The 17,208-nt window shown below is 45.3% G+C and overlaps 1 protein-coding gene across 1 annotated transcript in view; it reads left to right on the forward strand.

Moving 5' to 3' along the window:
- The first annotated feature begins 2,205 nt into the window (after positions 1–2,205).
- SNTA1 (syntrophin alpha 1) overlaps positions 2,206–17,208 on the forward strand; it is a 65,893-nt gene continuing 50,890 nt past the window's right edge. The window contains exon 1 of the mRNA XM_044299321.1: positions 2,206–2,525. Coding sequence (XP_044155256.1) covers positions 2,270–2,525 — 256 coding nt within the window. The 5' untranslated portion in view covers positions 2,206–2,269. The remainder of the gene's footprint in view (positions 2,526–17,208) is intronic.

Here is a 17,208-nt window from a genome sequence, read left to right on the forward strand (position 1 = left end):
TGTTGAACGGCGCTGACGCTGGATTTCTCACTAAGAGGAGGATGTATTCAGTTCAGTGTTCTATAATGGTGATTTTAGGTGAAAGACTCCCTTTAATAATTGGGTTAGTTTGGTTAATAAACTGAAGGCATATGAAAAGATTAGATACACTTCCCAAAACAAGCTGGAAGTATGGTCCGAAATATGGTCGTATGGTAGAGCGTATGGTTGCAGGGGGTTTGTATTATTATTATTTTTTTTTAAACTTTTTTCAACCCCGCTCCACCAGTGGGATTATGGTGTTATTTAATGTATGTGATATAAGTAAAATTTAAAGTATTTTCATTTTCTTAATTCCTGGAGAACCCCTTTAATCCAGCAGTCACAACCAGCTTACTCCCTCTAACAGTGCCAGCCAGAGTTCTCCCATAAACTGCTAGTGGCCCCCCCTTATAAAGTGAGAGCAAGTTCCTCTATAAACAGTGAGGACTACATTGCTTCCCCCTAAGTTTACCCTGGTTAGAGTTCTTCCTTAGCACTTCTGTTAATACTGTCAAAGCTATTGGCATATCATGGCCTCATTGCCCACTTTGATGCCAGTTTTCGCTCCCAGAGTCTCTAAGCCTGGCTGGATTCATCTGTATTCTGTGCAGGGTTCTCCGTGTATAGCGAGAAGTCAGCGGACCAAGGTCGTTTAACCCTTTCAGTCCTCCCCATTACATATTCACGTGGCTGTAAATATCTTCACCGCAGACCTCCATGCCACTTGTGATGCCCAGAATTGCCTTCCGCCAAATTCCATTCAGTGTTTTTTTATACTTTGATTTTATTTTATTTTAGGAAATGAGCGACCTAAAGTCAATCATCCTTTTGAAAACAAAAGTTACTTGGTTAAATGGACAAAAATAGCTTCTGCCCATGTTGATGGCGGTCTTCAGTGCCACACGTACACATACTGGGCTCAATACCACAATATGGCATTGAATATGCACAACACTTAGCTCCAGAAATAGCGACACCACACAATATGTCAAGATAATCAAACAACATGACCTTTATCATAAAATGCCCCATGAAAATGAATCCCTACCCACGTAGAACCAAAGGGCTACAATGCCGTACACAATTAGGGCTCATGCACAGGAATGCGTGCCAGCCGGGCCCGTGCTGCGTACCGCAAATTGTGGTCTGCAATGCACGGGCACCGACCGTAGGGCTGCCGTATGCGGACACAGGACCCATTCATTTTTATTGGGTCTGTGATCCGTATCTGACAGATGTGCATGCACTACTTTTTTGCGGTGCGGAGGCACATATCGAAACCCCGCGGAAGCACTACGGAGTTCTGCACATTCCGGACCCATTCAAGTGAATGGTTCCGCATCCGTGATGCGGTGCACAAACTGCCGGTGCCCCTATATTGACAATACAATAGACTGCAAATAATGCAAAGTCCAAAAAATAAACAATAATACAGACCACGGTAGCACCCGCGTCCTCCAGGGGTCCCTGGCTTTGATGCCCGTTTCTATGCGGCATCCTCCTAGTTAAGGTCCCTTTACATGGGACGACAGAGCCGCAGATTATCATGAAGGAAACGTTCCTTCCCAACAATCTGCTGATCACTGGTGGAGGAGAGCGCTGTATTTACATGCAGGGATCTCCTCCACAGTAAGTGGAGCAGTGATCGCTAATGCCATCTCTCGTCCCCATACTGACTTGTTTGCGGGAAGGCGATCGCGTTTATACAGCACAATCTGCTGCTGGCAAACAACGATTTTTGTGTACGCACAAACGATCGGCTCATTCATCAGTTAATCAGCGGTACATTTACGTAGCCTGATAATCGCTATGAACACTCGTTAGCGTTTATCTTTAAGATTCTCGCCCTCTGTAAAAGGACCTTTAGTCGTGGAAGTATAAAATGAATAGCCTGTTATATTTTGATGCCCATTTTGTGCCCAATGACACTTTCTGACAGACTGTTGCAATGTCTGTTTAGTGCGAGTCACCCTCTGCTTTATGATCTTCATTCTCCTTCATTGTATCGTTCCAAGTAGTTCATGTAGAGAAGAAATAAACGTCTAATGTGGTTAAGGAACTGGCTGAAGAAGTCAACTCCAGCACTGTCAGTGTGTGGGTGGCAGCATTTGGGTATGGAAGGATAGCAGGGCGGTTCCAGCAATGAGTAGGTCTTCCTCCTGTCCCCCCCTCCCTCATCCCTCCCAAGCCCGAGAGGTTTCCCTCCTGCTTCTTCTTCTTCCAGCAGTTTTCTCCAGGCACAGTGACCATGGCTTCTCCTGCCAGGGCTCACAGGAGTGGACTGCTGGAGCTCAGAAGTCCTGGGGAACGCTGGCTCAGGATACTTCTTTTGCTTGGGGAAGAGACTCTGAGCTTCACTCCAGAGCCAGAACCTGGGGCCCCAGAAGAGAGAGCAGTAAATGGGGGTGAAACCGCGGGGGGTGTCCCGGAGTCAATTATCAACCTGCGCAGGACAGTGAGGGTCACGAAGCAGGATGCAGGGGGACTGGGCGTCAGCATCAAGGGTAAGTGCCGTCTGTCACTCGCATGCATGAACTGTCTACAAAGATTTAACCAAGTCTCCATCTAAATAGGAATTGAAACTGATAAAGTGAAATTCACATGAGTTTAGGGGAAGCAATATACAGAACAATCCGATCGGAAAGGAGCAGGAAAGGAGCAGTCATCCTGGCCTGCTGAAGACCCCGATATGGATATGTATTCCCTGTAGATATTATTCCTAAAAACTATCCCATATACTGTCCCAAAAATGACTGCCAGTGTGTCGGAGCCAAAATCTGCAAGCTTACACCCATCTATAGTGACAGGCACGCGTTACGCGATGGCTAGCGCGCCGAGAGATCCAGACTTTTATTAGATTTCACTTTAGAGCAGAGACGTTCCATGGAAGTGAGCACGTAGGCGCTAACCTAACACTGGTCTGTAAGGAAAGAATAAGGATCCAGCAACTTGAAATTCATGGAAAATCCGCAGCAGAAAATTGCATGCGGAAAATCAAAAAATGGGGTTGCGATAAAAAAAAAAAAAATCAGCGATACGAATTGGCATACGATGCAGATTAGTGTCAATTTATGTAGTGGATGTCTGCCTTTGCAGAGGATGGAATTTGCGACAAAACGGAAACATTTCCGCCGCAATTTCCGCACCATTTGGACTTGCCATCTGTGATCATACCTTTTTTACGGATCTGAAATCACTCTGCGGAGAGGCACGGCACATGCTCGTCCTGCGTTTCGTAGAATAGTGGGATCTTGGGGCTCCCAATTCTGGCAGCGTTCGAACCACCATTTTTCCTGTCATAAAAGTACGAAAAAAAAGGGCTTGTTGTCAAACGGGGCCTTTAACCCCCTTGGACCAAATAACATTGGTATCGACCACAGTACACAGTAATGTCTAACACTAGTGCTGAGCGAATCCAAGTCCACGAAGTGAACTCTGATCCGAATTTCAGGGAAAATTCGATTCGCCACGAAGCCGAACTTCCTTGTGCTTCGTGGTAGCGAATTGATTTTCCCTGAATGGCGGTAAAAAAAACAGAACAAATCATACTTACTTCATTCATTTGACTGTGAAGAGGGTGCAGCGGCCATCTTGATTGGAGATGCGGGTTTATATATGATGTCACCACGCCGGCTGACATGATGACGTCATCACGGGCCGTGTGAGATTTCACGCTAGATCGTCAAGATGGCGGCGGCCGGCTCTTCGCGAGCAAAAGTATGATTTTATTTATTTATTTTTTATTTTACACTGTGTTATTAATGTCAGGCGCCGCGATCAGCTTGGAATGCAGCATCCGAGGGGTACAACGATGGGGAGCTGCGCAATCGCCGCAATCCCTGTCATTGCACCCACTACTTACAAAGAAATGCGCTTCGTGACAAAGTAATTTGTCACAAAGCAATTTTTTTTTTTGTAAGATTAGGCGAAGCAGCTGAATCAAATTTTTGAATACTTTGCTGATCTCTACCTAACACCTATGGTGGGTGAGATATCTCCTCACTGTCATGACCTCCTCTTGCTGGTGGCCGCCCTGGCACAGCTAAGGTTCTCTACAGGACAGGTGAAGGATTGTCCAATTCCAGAAAATCAGAGCCACTCAATCGCTCGCAGTTCTCATCAGGACTGTCATGTCAGCCAGAAGTGTGGTGCCATGTGTGCTTCAGCTTGTGGAGCAGAGCATTCTGCTGGGGCATTGCCTATAAATAAGTAAAGAGAGAAAGTAGAACATTTCGAGCACATTCCTGCGCTGCGAGAAGCCGTCCAGTCACTATCACAAGGCTGCTGTTTATCAGGCCTCCCAGGGGGAAGGGTGGAGAAAGGGCTTTGTATCTTGATAAATCTGATGCTGCTTTAGGAGAAGGCGGGGAGGGGGGTCTACTACATGCCTGGCTCCTGCACTTATTTAACACCTCTCAAGGTGATAGTGACAGAATGACAAGTAAGGGCATTTACCGTCAGCTGCGCCAGTCACAATCACAGCGCCGCCAGGTCGTGGACAGTAAGGGGAGTCGTGACTTTCACGGCTGTGGTCACCATACATGTAAAAGTCACAGTGGGCATGAGATGTGGCATTTGGTCTTCTCTTTTAGATCACAGAACTGGTTAGGGAACTTCCCACACTGTGATATTGGGTATCCTGGGAGGTGTGGCACTTTGACTGCTAAAAACTGGTCGCTCATCTCATGTTCACCCGCACCCCTCCCACCCTCCTCCTCCTCCTCCATTACTTGGCATGCTGTATCCTTGAGGGTACCCCATTCTGTTCTGCGCAGATTGCTTACGAGGAACTTCAATTTAACTCTTTTCATTTCAGAAACTTCTTGGCACATAAGCGCAGCAGTGTGAGGGTTAATCGCTGCAGAATTATACCATGCGATGACGTAATAACTACTGCATTCATGGAAATCTACAAAATATGTGCAAATATCATATACTGTAGTTCTTCTAAAATAGGATTGTATTTACAGCTGCTGCCGTCTGTGGTAGGGTAAAGGCACAAGCCCAAAATTAGCCCATGTGGACCCAGGGGCATTAATAGTATTCAGGTGGCCACATAGTAAACTTCGGTATGCCAACAGACGTGCAACTTTCTGAAGCGCAATACATTGTGTTTACAACTTGCAGAACTTTCCACTCTCCTGAAATAGATATGTAACGTGCCACAATGACCATACCAACAGGTAGATGATACAGCCATGTACAGGAGTCCTATGGCTCACTTATTTCCACAGTTGTTACTCACCATTAGGGCTCATGCACACGACCGTACGTATTTTCCGGTCTGCAAAACACGGATCCACAATGTCGTCTGTGTTGCATTTTTTTTTTTTGTGGATCCTTTTTAACAATGCCTGTCCTTGTCCGCAAAACGGACAAGAATAGGACAGGTTCTATTTTTTTGCAGAACAGACTTGCGGATATACAGAAACAACATGGATTAATTTCTGTTTTTTTGTGGAGCCTTTGAAGTGAATGGTTCTGCATGCGGGCAGCAAAGAAAACTGAATAGAAAGGGAAACAAAATACATTTGTGTGAATGAGCCCTTGTCACAAGTGTGCCAAAATAGTGTACGGATGCCTGTTTAGTGGAGCCATCTGAAACAGGGACTTCTGGACTGTCCTTCAATGACTGTCGCTGGGGAAAACAAGGGTTGAGCGTGTTGGATTTTTTAGACCAATTTAAAGGGGTTGTCCAGCATTTTGATATTAATGGCCCCTTTTCGGCCATCAATATCAGATTAGTGGGAGTCTGATGCCCTGTAATTCCTCCGACCTGGATAGGCCACCAATATCAAAATCCTGAAAACCTCTTCGAGGAGGTTCTCTGGGATTTTGATATTGATGGTCTATTGTCAGAATAGGTCATCATCACCTGATCGGTGGGGGTCTGAGTCCCGGAACCCCTATCAATCAGCAATACGAAGAGGTTGCGGCACTCCATGTGCGCTTAGGCCTCTTCCTAGGCCATATGACATCATGTTCATTGATCACGTGGCCTAGGCACATCTCAGTCCCAGTCAAGTGAATGGGCCTTAGCTGCAGCACCAAGCACAACCGCTATCCAGTGGACCGGTCTGTCAGGAGTTCACCCAGCCAAATCACTATGCAAGGCTGTGCTGGGAGGGCTGCCATGCCAATCAGCCAAGTCCTGGCTGGTGGATCTGTCATTGTGACTGGAAGCCGAGCCAATCAGGTTTCTAACTCTGTCCAATCCAAGAGCAAGGCAGCGGATTTGAGATGGCTGGTTTCTAACCGAGTTGCCTGTGATTTAGTTTGTATCAGGGCTCTATATTATGTAACTTCCTATAGACTTTTCTTCTGTACTGGCTTGTTTCTGGATTAATCCTTTGGCTGCTGTTCCTGCTTATATTGCCTGGTAACTGACCCGGGCCATCAATATCAGATCAATGGGCATCCGACACCTGAAACCTGCACCAATCAGCTGCTTTGGGCAGCCACTAGTGCTGGAAACTATACAGTGGACAGAGCTGGAAGCAGAAGGCTCTAACCCCTGTGTACTGGTACTGCATACTTCATGTGAATGGGAGCTGAGCTGTAGAAGACAGCAGGGGAACCTACACAGTGGTTGGAGTCTTCTGTTTCCAGCTCTGTCCATTGTACATTTTCCAGCTCTGGTGGCTGCCCAAAACATCTGATTGGCGGGGGTGCAATCTGTCTGACCACCACAGATCTGACATTAAGGACCTATCCAAAAGATTGGTCTTCAGTATCTAAGTCCTTGAAAACTCCTTCAAGAATCATGGGGGTGGGGGCAAACAAGCACCAAGATCTAAGAATAAAGAAGGTAATGTAGTAATATACTTCAATTGTCTCCTGGAGCTCATCTCAAAATGCTGTGGAGGAGGAGAGGTTTATTACTGCTGGTACTTGTGGTGCTATTCTCCAACAGTCTCTTAGGTTGCTGATCCAATTTCCAGTCTTGTTCCAGGGAACCTTAAGGAAAAGATCGAAAGTGACCGTCAGCTTTTTGGTAAAGTGACTGTATGGTGTAGAGTTCCTCTTTAAAGTAGGAGCATCAGTAAACAGTCTGTTCATACAAAAGCAGTAAAAAAAAAAAAGGCGTCTTTGAGTCTAAAATTAGTTTTCTGCATACAAGGTTATTATTGGATTGTACCTGGAGGGTCTGCTAATGTGATAGTGATGATAATGTAAATCAAATAAAGAAAAGCGCCACTGCACCATCTTATGACACAGATTAGTTCCTCAGATAATCACACGCCAATAGCTTACTATCTGCAGCCACACCACGCACAATGTCTCCACCGCACCGCAGTTACTCCTCAGGCTCGGACCGCTCTTTCCATCCTTTCTGGATTCCATGGTCTTCATAATCAACAACTTATAGAGACATAAAATGCCTATGTGGAGAGCAAACTTTGCCAAAACCTAAAAGGCTCAAGCCTGCAAGTGAATAACAGTGCTTTGTCCTCTGAGGACAGTTCCTTCTGAACCTCCCTTCGTTATCCTGGATCACCAAACCCACAGTCTGCGGTGAAGACGAATCTTCAGCGCCAATCCTCAAATAATCCAAATGTTTATTAGCCAGTGTATTTTGAATGGTTCATAAGAAACATTTGAAATATATGAAGATTGACAATGAAGATTCGTCCTTACCATAGGCTGTGAGTTTGGTGGTCCAAGATAATGAGGAGAGTTTGAGAAGGAACTCCCCCCCATCAGGGCTCATGCCAGCCGGGCCCATGATGCGGACCGCAAATTGTGGTCCACAATGCACGGGTACCGAATGTAGGGCCAGTCTACGCTGACGTAGGACCCATTCATTTGGGGTAAGCGATCTGTATCAGACAGGCACTACTTTTTTTCGGTGCGGACGCAAGGACAGAAAACCCACAGAAGCACTCTGTAGTGCTTCCGATCCGTGCCCCCGTTCTGCACCGCACCTTCTAGATTTCGGACCCATTCAAGTGAATAGTCTGCATCCGTGATGCGGTGCACAAACAGTCAGTGCCTGTATATTGCGGACCCGCTGTTTGCGGGCCGCAATACGGTCATGGTGGGCAATGGCCATGTGCATGAGCCCTAAGAGTGAGTAAAAGCTCTGTTATTCAAAAGCACACATGAGCCTTTTAGGTTTTGGTAGAGTTTGCTCTCCAGAAATGCATTCTTTGTTCTTTTTAGGCCTCATGCACACAACCATATTTTTTAGTCTGCATCAGCTCTGCATTTTTTATGGAACGGATGCGAATCAATTAATTTCAATAGGACTGCAAAGGATGCGGACAGCGCACAATGTGCGCAAGAAAAAAATAGAACATGTCCTATTCTTGTCAATTTTGCAGACAAGGGGAAAATGAGGCATGCACACAGCCGGTATCTGTGTCTGCGGATCTGCAAAATGCATACGGTCGTGTGCATGAGGCCTTATAATGATGATGATGTGAAAGGTTCGGCCTGCATGGTGACAGCTAGTAAAACCTCCTAGAAAATCACAGTGGCGGCCTAAGGGTACTTTCACACTTGCGGCAGAGGAATCCAGCAGGCAGTTCCGTCGCCGGAACTGCCTGCCGGATCCGTCAAAATGTATGCCAACTGATGGCATTTGTAAGACTGATTAGGATCCTGATCCGTCTTTCAAATGCATTGAAATGCCAGATCCGTATTTCCAGTGTCATCCGGAAAAACTGATCCGGCATTCATTTTTTAAAAACTTTTTTCAGTCTACTCAGGACGGATCCGGCATTGCGGTATTTTGAATGAAAAGAAAATGCCGGATCAAGCATTCCGGAAAGTGTTCCGGAGATATAACCGTAGCATGCTGCGGTATTTTCTCCATCCTGAAGTGACAAAAAGACTGAACTGAAGACATCCTGATGCATCCTGAACGGATTGCTCTCCATTCAAAATTCATGGGGATAAAACTGGGATCAGTTCTTTTCCGGTATTGAGCCACTAGGACGGAACTCTATGCCGGAAAAGAAAAAACGCTAGTGTGAAAGTACCCGAACTCTATTTATTCTTTATGGCAAAAAATGTCACGAGCAGGTTGGACATCTTGATAAAGTTTCAAGCTTAATTTTGACTGTGTAGCCAGTGGAAAATGATTGACTTGCGCAGGGCTAGTCATAAACTGGCCATACACATAAGATATATGTCAGCTCAACCCATCAATTTTGGCAGGGCCGGCCTACCAATATAATGTATATGGAGGCCTCCCAATTCTCCTCCAACAGCAGATGGTGGTGGAGATAAGGTTTGGGCATGTTTAATTTCAGCTGCTCGATCCTCTGTTCTCAGGGAGATGAGCCACTTCCAGAGGAGTCTGGCAGTGGTCCCCCCTTCTAATGAGAACACATGCTTGTCAAGCCAAGCAGACCTGTGTAGTAATAGGCAGAACAAGCATCTTATGTGGGTTTGTGCCCTATGGAGTGTCCTCTGTGTTCCATGGCCCTTAGGATGATGGGTGCGCTCTTCTTTATAATTTAGTTTTTTTCTCTCCTACCATTTCTGTTTTAGTAACTACTTCCATTCTCTCTGAAATAACAATTTTAGAGCATCTTTTCATATAACTCTATGTTGTGCCAATCCTCTGTTATTCCTACTAGAAATGTATAAATAAATTACCAACTGGGCGTTACCTTTCCCCTTGTCAAACGTGTGTGTCCTTGCCCAGTCTGACCCTCAACCGTGTGTGTCCTTGCCCAGTCTGACCCTCAACCGTGTGTGTCCTTGCCCAGTCTGACCCTCAACCGTGTGTGTCCTTGCCCAGTCTGACCCTCAACCGTGTGTGTCCTTGCCCAGTCTGACCCTGCCAGCTCTGACTGTGCAGAGAGACAACCCTAACTGATGACACTTAGTTGGAAATGTATTCATTAACCTCCTTGGCAGTAATCCCGAGTGTGGCTAGGGGTCACATTACACTGCAAGCAGCGGTAACCCCGAGCCACACTCGGGACCGCCATGAGTTAATTTGAACGGCACAGGGATAGATGTCCGCATCCGCATATCCGGAGCGTGGTGCGAACTTCTGGAAGTTTGTACCGCTCCAGGTACAAAATTAAAGAAAATATCGTACCGCCAGGGAGGTTAAAGTCTAGTAGGAATAATAGAGTAAAAAAAGTGCCGACTGCTTTCTTTGTCTATAAACTTCAACAATAGAGGATGGAAATAATGCAGAATTAATAAATGTTCAAGAATTGTTATTACATGGGAAATGCAATGATTTATTGAACCAGGCGGGGTGAGACAGGCCCTCTATAAAAATATTTTTGGCCCAGTCTATGGGCCAGATTTATCATTACTCTGACAGCTCACTCCACTTTAACATATGGCTAAAGTCAGTTTTAGCCAAGTCAGATTTATGATCGGACCTTTAAGACTATAATATATGTGGTTTGACGGTAGCAGCTTATCCGTCAGTAAGCAGCTTTACAAAAGTCGCACATCCTTACGAAAAAGTTGCACATCTTTACGAAAAAGTCGCATGTTATATTAAAAAGTATCATAAGATAAGCATGGTCCTCACTGGAGTGAAATTGCGACTTTTTTGCGACTTTTTAAATAGTCCCAATAGTAAATCTGTCTAGAGATTCATTTACATAAGAAAACATGCCCACTTTCAGAAAACTGGCGAGCATAGTGCAGAGCAGAAAAAATTTGTGCGCAGTTTTAGCGTTTGGGACTTTTTTGGGGACTTTTTCACTCCATTATTCTGACCTGAGCTAATGATAAATCTGGCTATATGAGTCCACAGCACCTGCAAATCATGTCCTGCTGGAACTTCTGAAAACTAAAAAAAAAAGAAAAAGAAACTCAAAAACTGAAAATATCCCATTAAAATTCCTAAGAAGTCAGACTGAGTCTTCCTCCCAGGCAGTAGATAAACACATATCTGTTGTGGTCACCACATTTTGCTGCACCAAGGTACTATTTAAAATTGGGAGATAGTGCTCATTCAGGGGGGAGAAGTTGTCACAACAAGAATTTGAGATTTTATCAAGGATTCCTCATAAAGTGAGATTTTAAGCAGTAATCCCAGGCATGTTTATACCAGTTGTGTTCTCCACCACTATGAGCGTCCTTCAATCTGGGAGCACATTTCAGCCTGTCAGAGAACTACTGTGCCCAAAATAGCACTGGCTTGCATGTCAAATTTAGTTAAAGTCTGTCGCTGTCCTTCTAAATGGTTCTGAGGCATGCTTCAAGGGGCAGCAGTCCCTCCCAGGACCAAAGTATTCCCAGGTCTGTGACATCTATAATCTATGATCACTTCAAGACAAGAAAAAGTCACCAGAGCTCTGGAAAGATACCAGCCAGATGGTTTCAGGCAGGATTTTTTCTAAGCAGAGGCAAATACATTTTATATTAACAGAATAGCTTTTTTTTTTTTTAATAAAACATACAAAGCAATAAATATTAAATAATCACCAAAGAAAATAATAATACATTAATTATAATAATCTAGAATACAATTATGATATAACAATGTATTAATATAATTATGTACAACATAATACCGTAAATGGAAATGCATAAAAAATGTCATGCAAAATTTCCCATTACTTTTTCATTTTCTTTACTGGTTTTGCTAAGGGTGGACTCTTTGAATGCTCATTCCTAATAATTGAGCCACTTTCTGATCAGATCACTGGCCGGCAGTATATCCTCCTGTATAAAGAGGGATATGCTGCCAACATAATGTAAAAGTATGGGGGATGAAAAATTGGATTAGTGATTGTTAGCCCCCATGTGACTTCCGTTGGTCTGTGCCTATTAGCTGCTTTTAAATGGGCCTGTAAAGGGACCTTAAAGGGGTTCTCCGGGAATTAAGAAAATGAAAATATTTAAAGTTGTTGTTTCATCAAATACAATGGGGCATATCGCTAGGATATGCCTCCATTCACTTATAGGTGTGGGTCCCACCGCTGGGACCCACACCTATATCAAGAACAGAGCGCTGCAAGGGGGTGACTGGAGGACTCCGGTTTGGCCACCACCAAGCCGGCTCCCCATAGAAGTGAATGGGAGTACACCGTGTATGACCGCTCCCATTCACTTCTATGGGCTTGGTGGAAATAGCCGAGCCAGCGCTCAGCTATTTTCGGCGGCCCCATAGAAAATAAATAAAGGGTGGCTGCGCATGCGCAGTGCGCCCTCCTTTACTTTTGGGGGTTCTGTTCTCGATATAGGTACAGGTCCTGCAGTGGGACCCACACGTATAAGACAATGGGGGCATATCCTAGCGATATGCCTCCATTGTCTGTCATGAGACAACCCCTTTAAATATTACTTTATTATAAATATATTCCCAAATACCCTATAATGGCTCATTTTGTCTAGGGAGCGATCATTAGGGGAAATAAAATGGCTCCGCCCCCTATTAGTACATACAAAACCTGTCCTAATCACACAGCTGGAAGAGTTACTTCACAACACTGAGCTAAAGAGCTGCCTCATCTTCCTCTCCTAAATGTCAATGATGATTATGTATACAGCTGATAAGATCTTCAGCTAAATCTCTGTAAGAATGGAGTTCATGGCGAGACATGAAGTACAGAGAGGAGGGTGGGGATGTGGATAATAAGCAGCAGCATTTATATGCAGTCTCCATTACCACAGCCCCACATTTCCACATTCTGTCCTGTCCGTCCTCTTTGTATTTCATGTCTCCTCATGAACTCCATTCCTTCAGAGATTCAACTGAAGATCTTATCATCTGTATTCAGGATCATAATCCCTGACAAGCAGAGAGGAGGATGAGGCAGCTCTTTGACTCAGTGTTGCGAAGTAACTTGTCCTGCTGTGTGATTTGGACGGGTTTTGTGTGTCCTAATAGGATGCCGGCCATATTAGGGAGGGATATGCGGAGCATTTAAATATATGATTTGTTTCCAACTCGCCCCTGCATTATGCAATTATCTATATAATTAGGGTACGGCCACACGGTCAGGTATCCTGATGCGATTTTGGAAGGTAAAATCACGAGTGGATCATAAAAGGAGAGAAAGTATAAAGGACAGATACGACTTCTCCTCTTTTAGAATTCTCTCCTGGTCTTGGCTTTTAAAACTGCGCTCAGAAACCTGACCGTGTGGCTGTACCCTTTATTTGGTTCCAAAATGGAGCTTTACTGTCATTTGAGTAGTAAGGAAGAGCTGTAGACTAGCAAAGAGTTAATATGATAATCCTTGGGTCATTTATTTGGGACGGACGCTACATTCAGAAAGCTTTTGGCATTGTCCTTTTTAATGCTTGATTACAGTGTTTTTACACACTACTGGAACTATGGATGGAAGCAGGAAATGTTCTTACTGTAAAAATAGGTCAGCTTTGTCAGATATATAGAGACAGAGAGTGTAAGGAGGGGTGAGAGGCAGCAAAGAGAGAGAATGAGAGTGAGTGAGAGAGGTTTGACACTGGCGGGTGAAAGAGGGAGAGAATGAGAGTGAGTGAGAGAGGTGTGACACCGACAAGTGAAATAGAGATAGAATGAGAGTGAGTGAGAGAGGTGTGACACCGACAAGTGAAATAGAGATAGAATGAGAGTGAGTGAAAGAGGTGTGACACTGGCGGGTGAAAGAGAAAGAGGATGAGAGTGAGTCAGAGAGGTGTCACACCGGTGGGTGGAAGAGAGAGAATAAGGGTGAGTGTGAGAGGTGTGACACCAGTGGGTGAAAGAGAGAGAGAATGAGGGTGAGTGAGAGAGGTATGACACCAGCGGGTGAAAGAGAGAGAGAGAATGAGGGTGAGTGTGAGAGATGTGACACCAGTGGGTGAAAGAGAGACTGAGAGTGAGTGAGAGAGGTGTGACACCAGTGGGTGAAAGAGAGATAGAGAATGAGAGTGAGTGAGAGAGGTGTGACATCGGCAGGTGAAAGAGAGAGAGGATGACAGTGAGTGAGAAAGGTGTGACACCAGCGGATGAAAGAGAGAGAATGAGGATGGGTGAGAGAGGTATGACACCAGTGGGTGAAAGAGAGAGAGAATGAGGGTGAGTGAGAGAAGTGTGACACCAGTGGGTGAAAGAGAGAGAGAATGAGAGTGAGTTAGAGGTGTGACACCAGTGGGTTAAAGAGAGAGAAAGATGGTGAGTGAGAGACGTATGACACCAGCGGGTGAAAGAGAGAGAGAATGAGGGTAAGTGAGAGAGGTGTGATACCAGTGGGTCAAAGAGAGAGAATGAGGGTGAGTGAGAGAGATGTGACACCAGCGGGTGAAAGAGAGAGAGAATGAGGGTGAGTGAGAGAGGTGTGACACCAGTGGGTGAAAGAGAGATAGAATGAGAGTGAGTGAGAGAGGTGTGACACTGGCAGGTGAAAGAGAGAAAGGATGACAGTGAGTGAGAGAGGTGTGACACCAGCAGATAAAAGAGTGAGAATGAGGGTGAGTGAGAGTGGTATGACACCATTGGGTGAAAGAGAGAGAGAGAATGAGGGTGAGTGAGAGAGAGGTTTGACATCAGCGGATGAAAGAGAGATAGAATGAGAGTGAGTGAGAGAGGTGTGACACTGGCAGGTGAAAGAGAGAAAGGATGACAGTGAGTGAGAGAGGTGTGACACCAGCAGATAAAAGAGAGAGAATGAGGGTGAGTGAGAGAGGTATGACACCATTGGGTGAAAGAGAGAGAGAATGAGGGTGAGTGTGAGAGAGGTATGACACCAGCGGATGAAAGAGAGAGAGAATGAGAGTGAGTGAGAGAGGTGTGACACTGGCAGGTGAAAGATAGAGAGGATGACAGTGAGTGAGAAAGGTGTGACACCAGCAGATGAAAGAGAGAGAATGAGGGTGAGTGAGAGAGGTATGACACCAGTGGGTGAAAGAGAGAGAGAAAATAAGGGTAAGTGAGAGAAGTGTGACACCAGTTGGTGAAAGAGAGAGAGAATGAGAGTTAGTGAGAGGTGTGACACCAGCGGATTAAAGAAAGAGAGAAAGATGGTGAGTGAGAGAGGTGTGACACCAGCGGGTGAAAGAGAGAGAGAATGAGGCTGAGTGAGAGAGGTGTGACACCAGTGGGTGAAAGAGAGAGAGAATGAGGGTGAGAGAAGTGTGACACCAGTGGGTGAAAGAGAGAGAATGAGGATGAGTGAGTGAGTTGTGTGACACCAGTGGGTGAAAGAGAGTGAGTAAGAGAGGTGTGACACCAGTGGGTGAAATAGAAAGAGGATGAGAGTGAGTGAGAGAGGTATGACACCAGCGGGTGAAAGAGAGAGAGAATGAGGGTGAGTGAGAGAGGTGTGACACCGACGGGTGAAAGAGAGAGAGAGAATGAGAGTGAGTGAGAGAGGTGTGACACCAGTGGGTGAAAGAGAGAGAGAGAATGAGAGTGAGTTAGAGAGGTGTGACACCGACGGGTGAAAGAGAGAGAGAGAATGAGAGTGAGTGAGAGAGGTGTGATACCAGCGGATGAAAGAGAGAGAATGAGGGTGAGTGAGAGAGGTGTGACACCATTGGGTAAAAGAGAGCGAGAATGAGAGTGAGTGAGAGAGGTGTGACACCAGTGGGTGAAAGAGAGAGAGGATGAGAGTGAGTGAGAGAGGTGTGACACTGGCGGGTGAAAGAGAGATAGAGACTAAGAGTGAGTAAGAGAGGTGTGACACAAGTGGGTGAAAGAGAGAGAGAATGAGAGTGAGAGAGGTGTGACACCAGCGGGTAATAGAGAGAGAGAATGAGGGTGAGTGAGAGAGGTGTGATACCAGCGGATGAAAGAGAGAGAATGAGGGTGAGGGAGAGAGGTGTGACACCATTGGGTAAAAGAGAGCGAGAATGAGAGTGAGTGAGAGAGGTGTGACACCAGTGGGTGAAAGAGAGAGAGGATGAGAGTGAGTGAGAGAGATGTGACACTGGCGGGTGAAAGAGAGATAGAGACTAAGAGTGAGTGAGAGAGGTGTGACACCAGTGGGTGAAAGAGAGAGAATAAGAATGAGTGAGAGAGGTGTGACACCGTCTTGGGCTTGGACTCTCTACATTACTGCAAGAATTTATGTGACATCCATGTTGTACATTCGTGGCTGAGGGAGGTCTGAATCCATGAAAGGTAGTAGCATAGCAGTGACCATGACCCACAGAGGCAGGTACAAACTGCATTTACCTTTGGTGAGGCTCAGCTTGGAGGGAACTCTAGATTCAAGATCCCTTGTCCCCAGTGAAAGGACTGTGCTATAGGGCTGCACAGCCACATATTTTCAATAATACTTAATCCTTACTATTTAACAATCTTTGAGACCCTAACTAGAGATGAGCGAAGTTTGGAAAATTTGATTCGGCTACTTTGCCAAAGTTAGCCAAGACATTTGATTAGTTCCAAATTTATTCGTCATGACTCACTATAATTCAGGTATACCCAGGGCACTCTGCCTTAGGGTACAGCCACACGCAGCGGCCATGCTGCGGGCGGATTCTGGCCATGTTGCAGTGAAGAACCACTCAGCCAATTAGTCTGCAGCTGCCTTTCATTCAATAATGAAGACCGCACTGTATAGTCCTTCTATATTGTTAATGGCCACTTGGCACCTTTAAACAGGGGCTGTTGCTGGTATAGGGTTTGGCTGGTTAAGTGGAAGCACAATATGCAAATTATTGCCGTTCTTGCCTTGCAATCTCCTCCGGCTGATTTGACAGTAAACACTGAATATTAATCAGCTCTGACATACCCACTTCTCCAACCCCAGCGCTCTCCTGCCCTACAGGTGGGAGCTCTTCTTCTGCCACCTGCTTTTCCTCCTTTTCCACATCATCTTATATTGATGAGAATATGTCATTAGGAACATCCAGCTTCTCCTCTCTGCATCTTGCTGACTTTTCTAGGACATGGAGACTTTGAAGGATGATTTTGAAGACGTAAAGCCAGCAAAACATGAGGATGATCATCATGAAGACCTGGCACCCGTAAGGGGTGCAGACTGGATGGTATTGGTTGGCACGCTGGCACAGGAATAATAAAAGCTTCCATCTTATTGGTATTGAATTACATTTACGGCTGATCTAGTAATAAGTAAATCTAGGAATAAATAAAACTGATGCAGAATAAGTCTCCCTGCACTCTCCCTGTACTGTCCCTGCAGTCTCCCTGCACTCTACTTCTCCAATATTCTTCTATTAATCATTTTCAGCAACACTGTCCCTAGTGCATGAGCGCTTGTCTAGTCTCTCCCTATGCTTAGCTCACAGGACAATGGCGGAGGCTTTTATAGGGATGTGATATCACAG

This window comes from Bufo gargarizans, chromosome 6 (genome assembly GCF_014858855.1).
Source record: "Bufo gargarizans isolate SCDJY-AF-19 chromosome 6, ASM1485885v1, whole genome shotgun sequence".
NCBI lineage: Eukaryota > Metazoa > Chordata > Amphibia > Anura > Bufonidae > Bufo > Bufo gargarizans.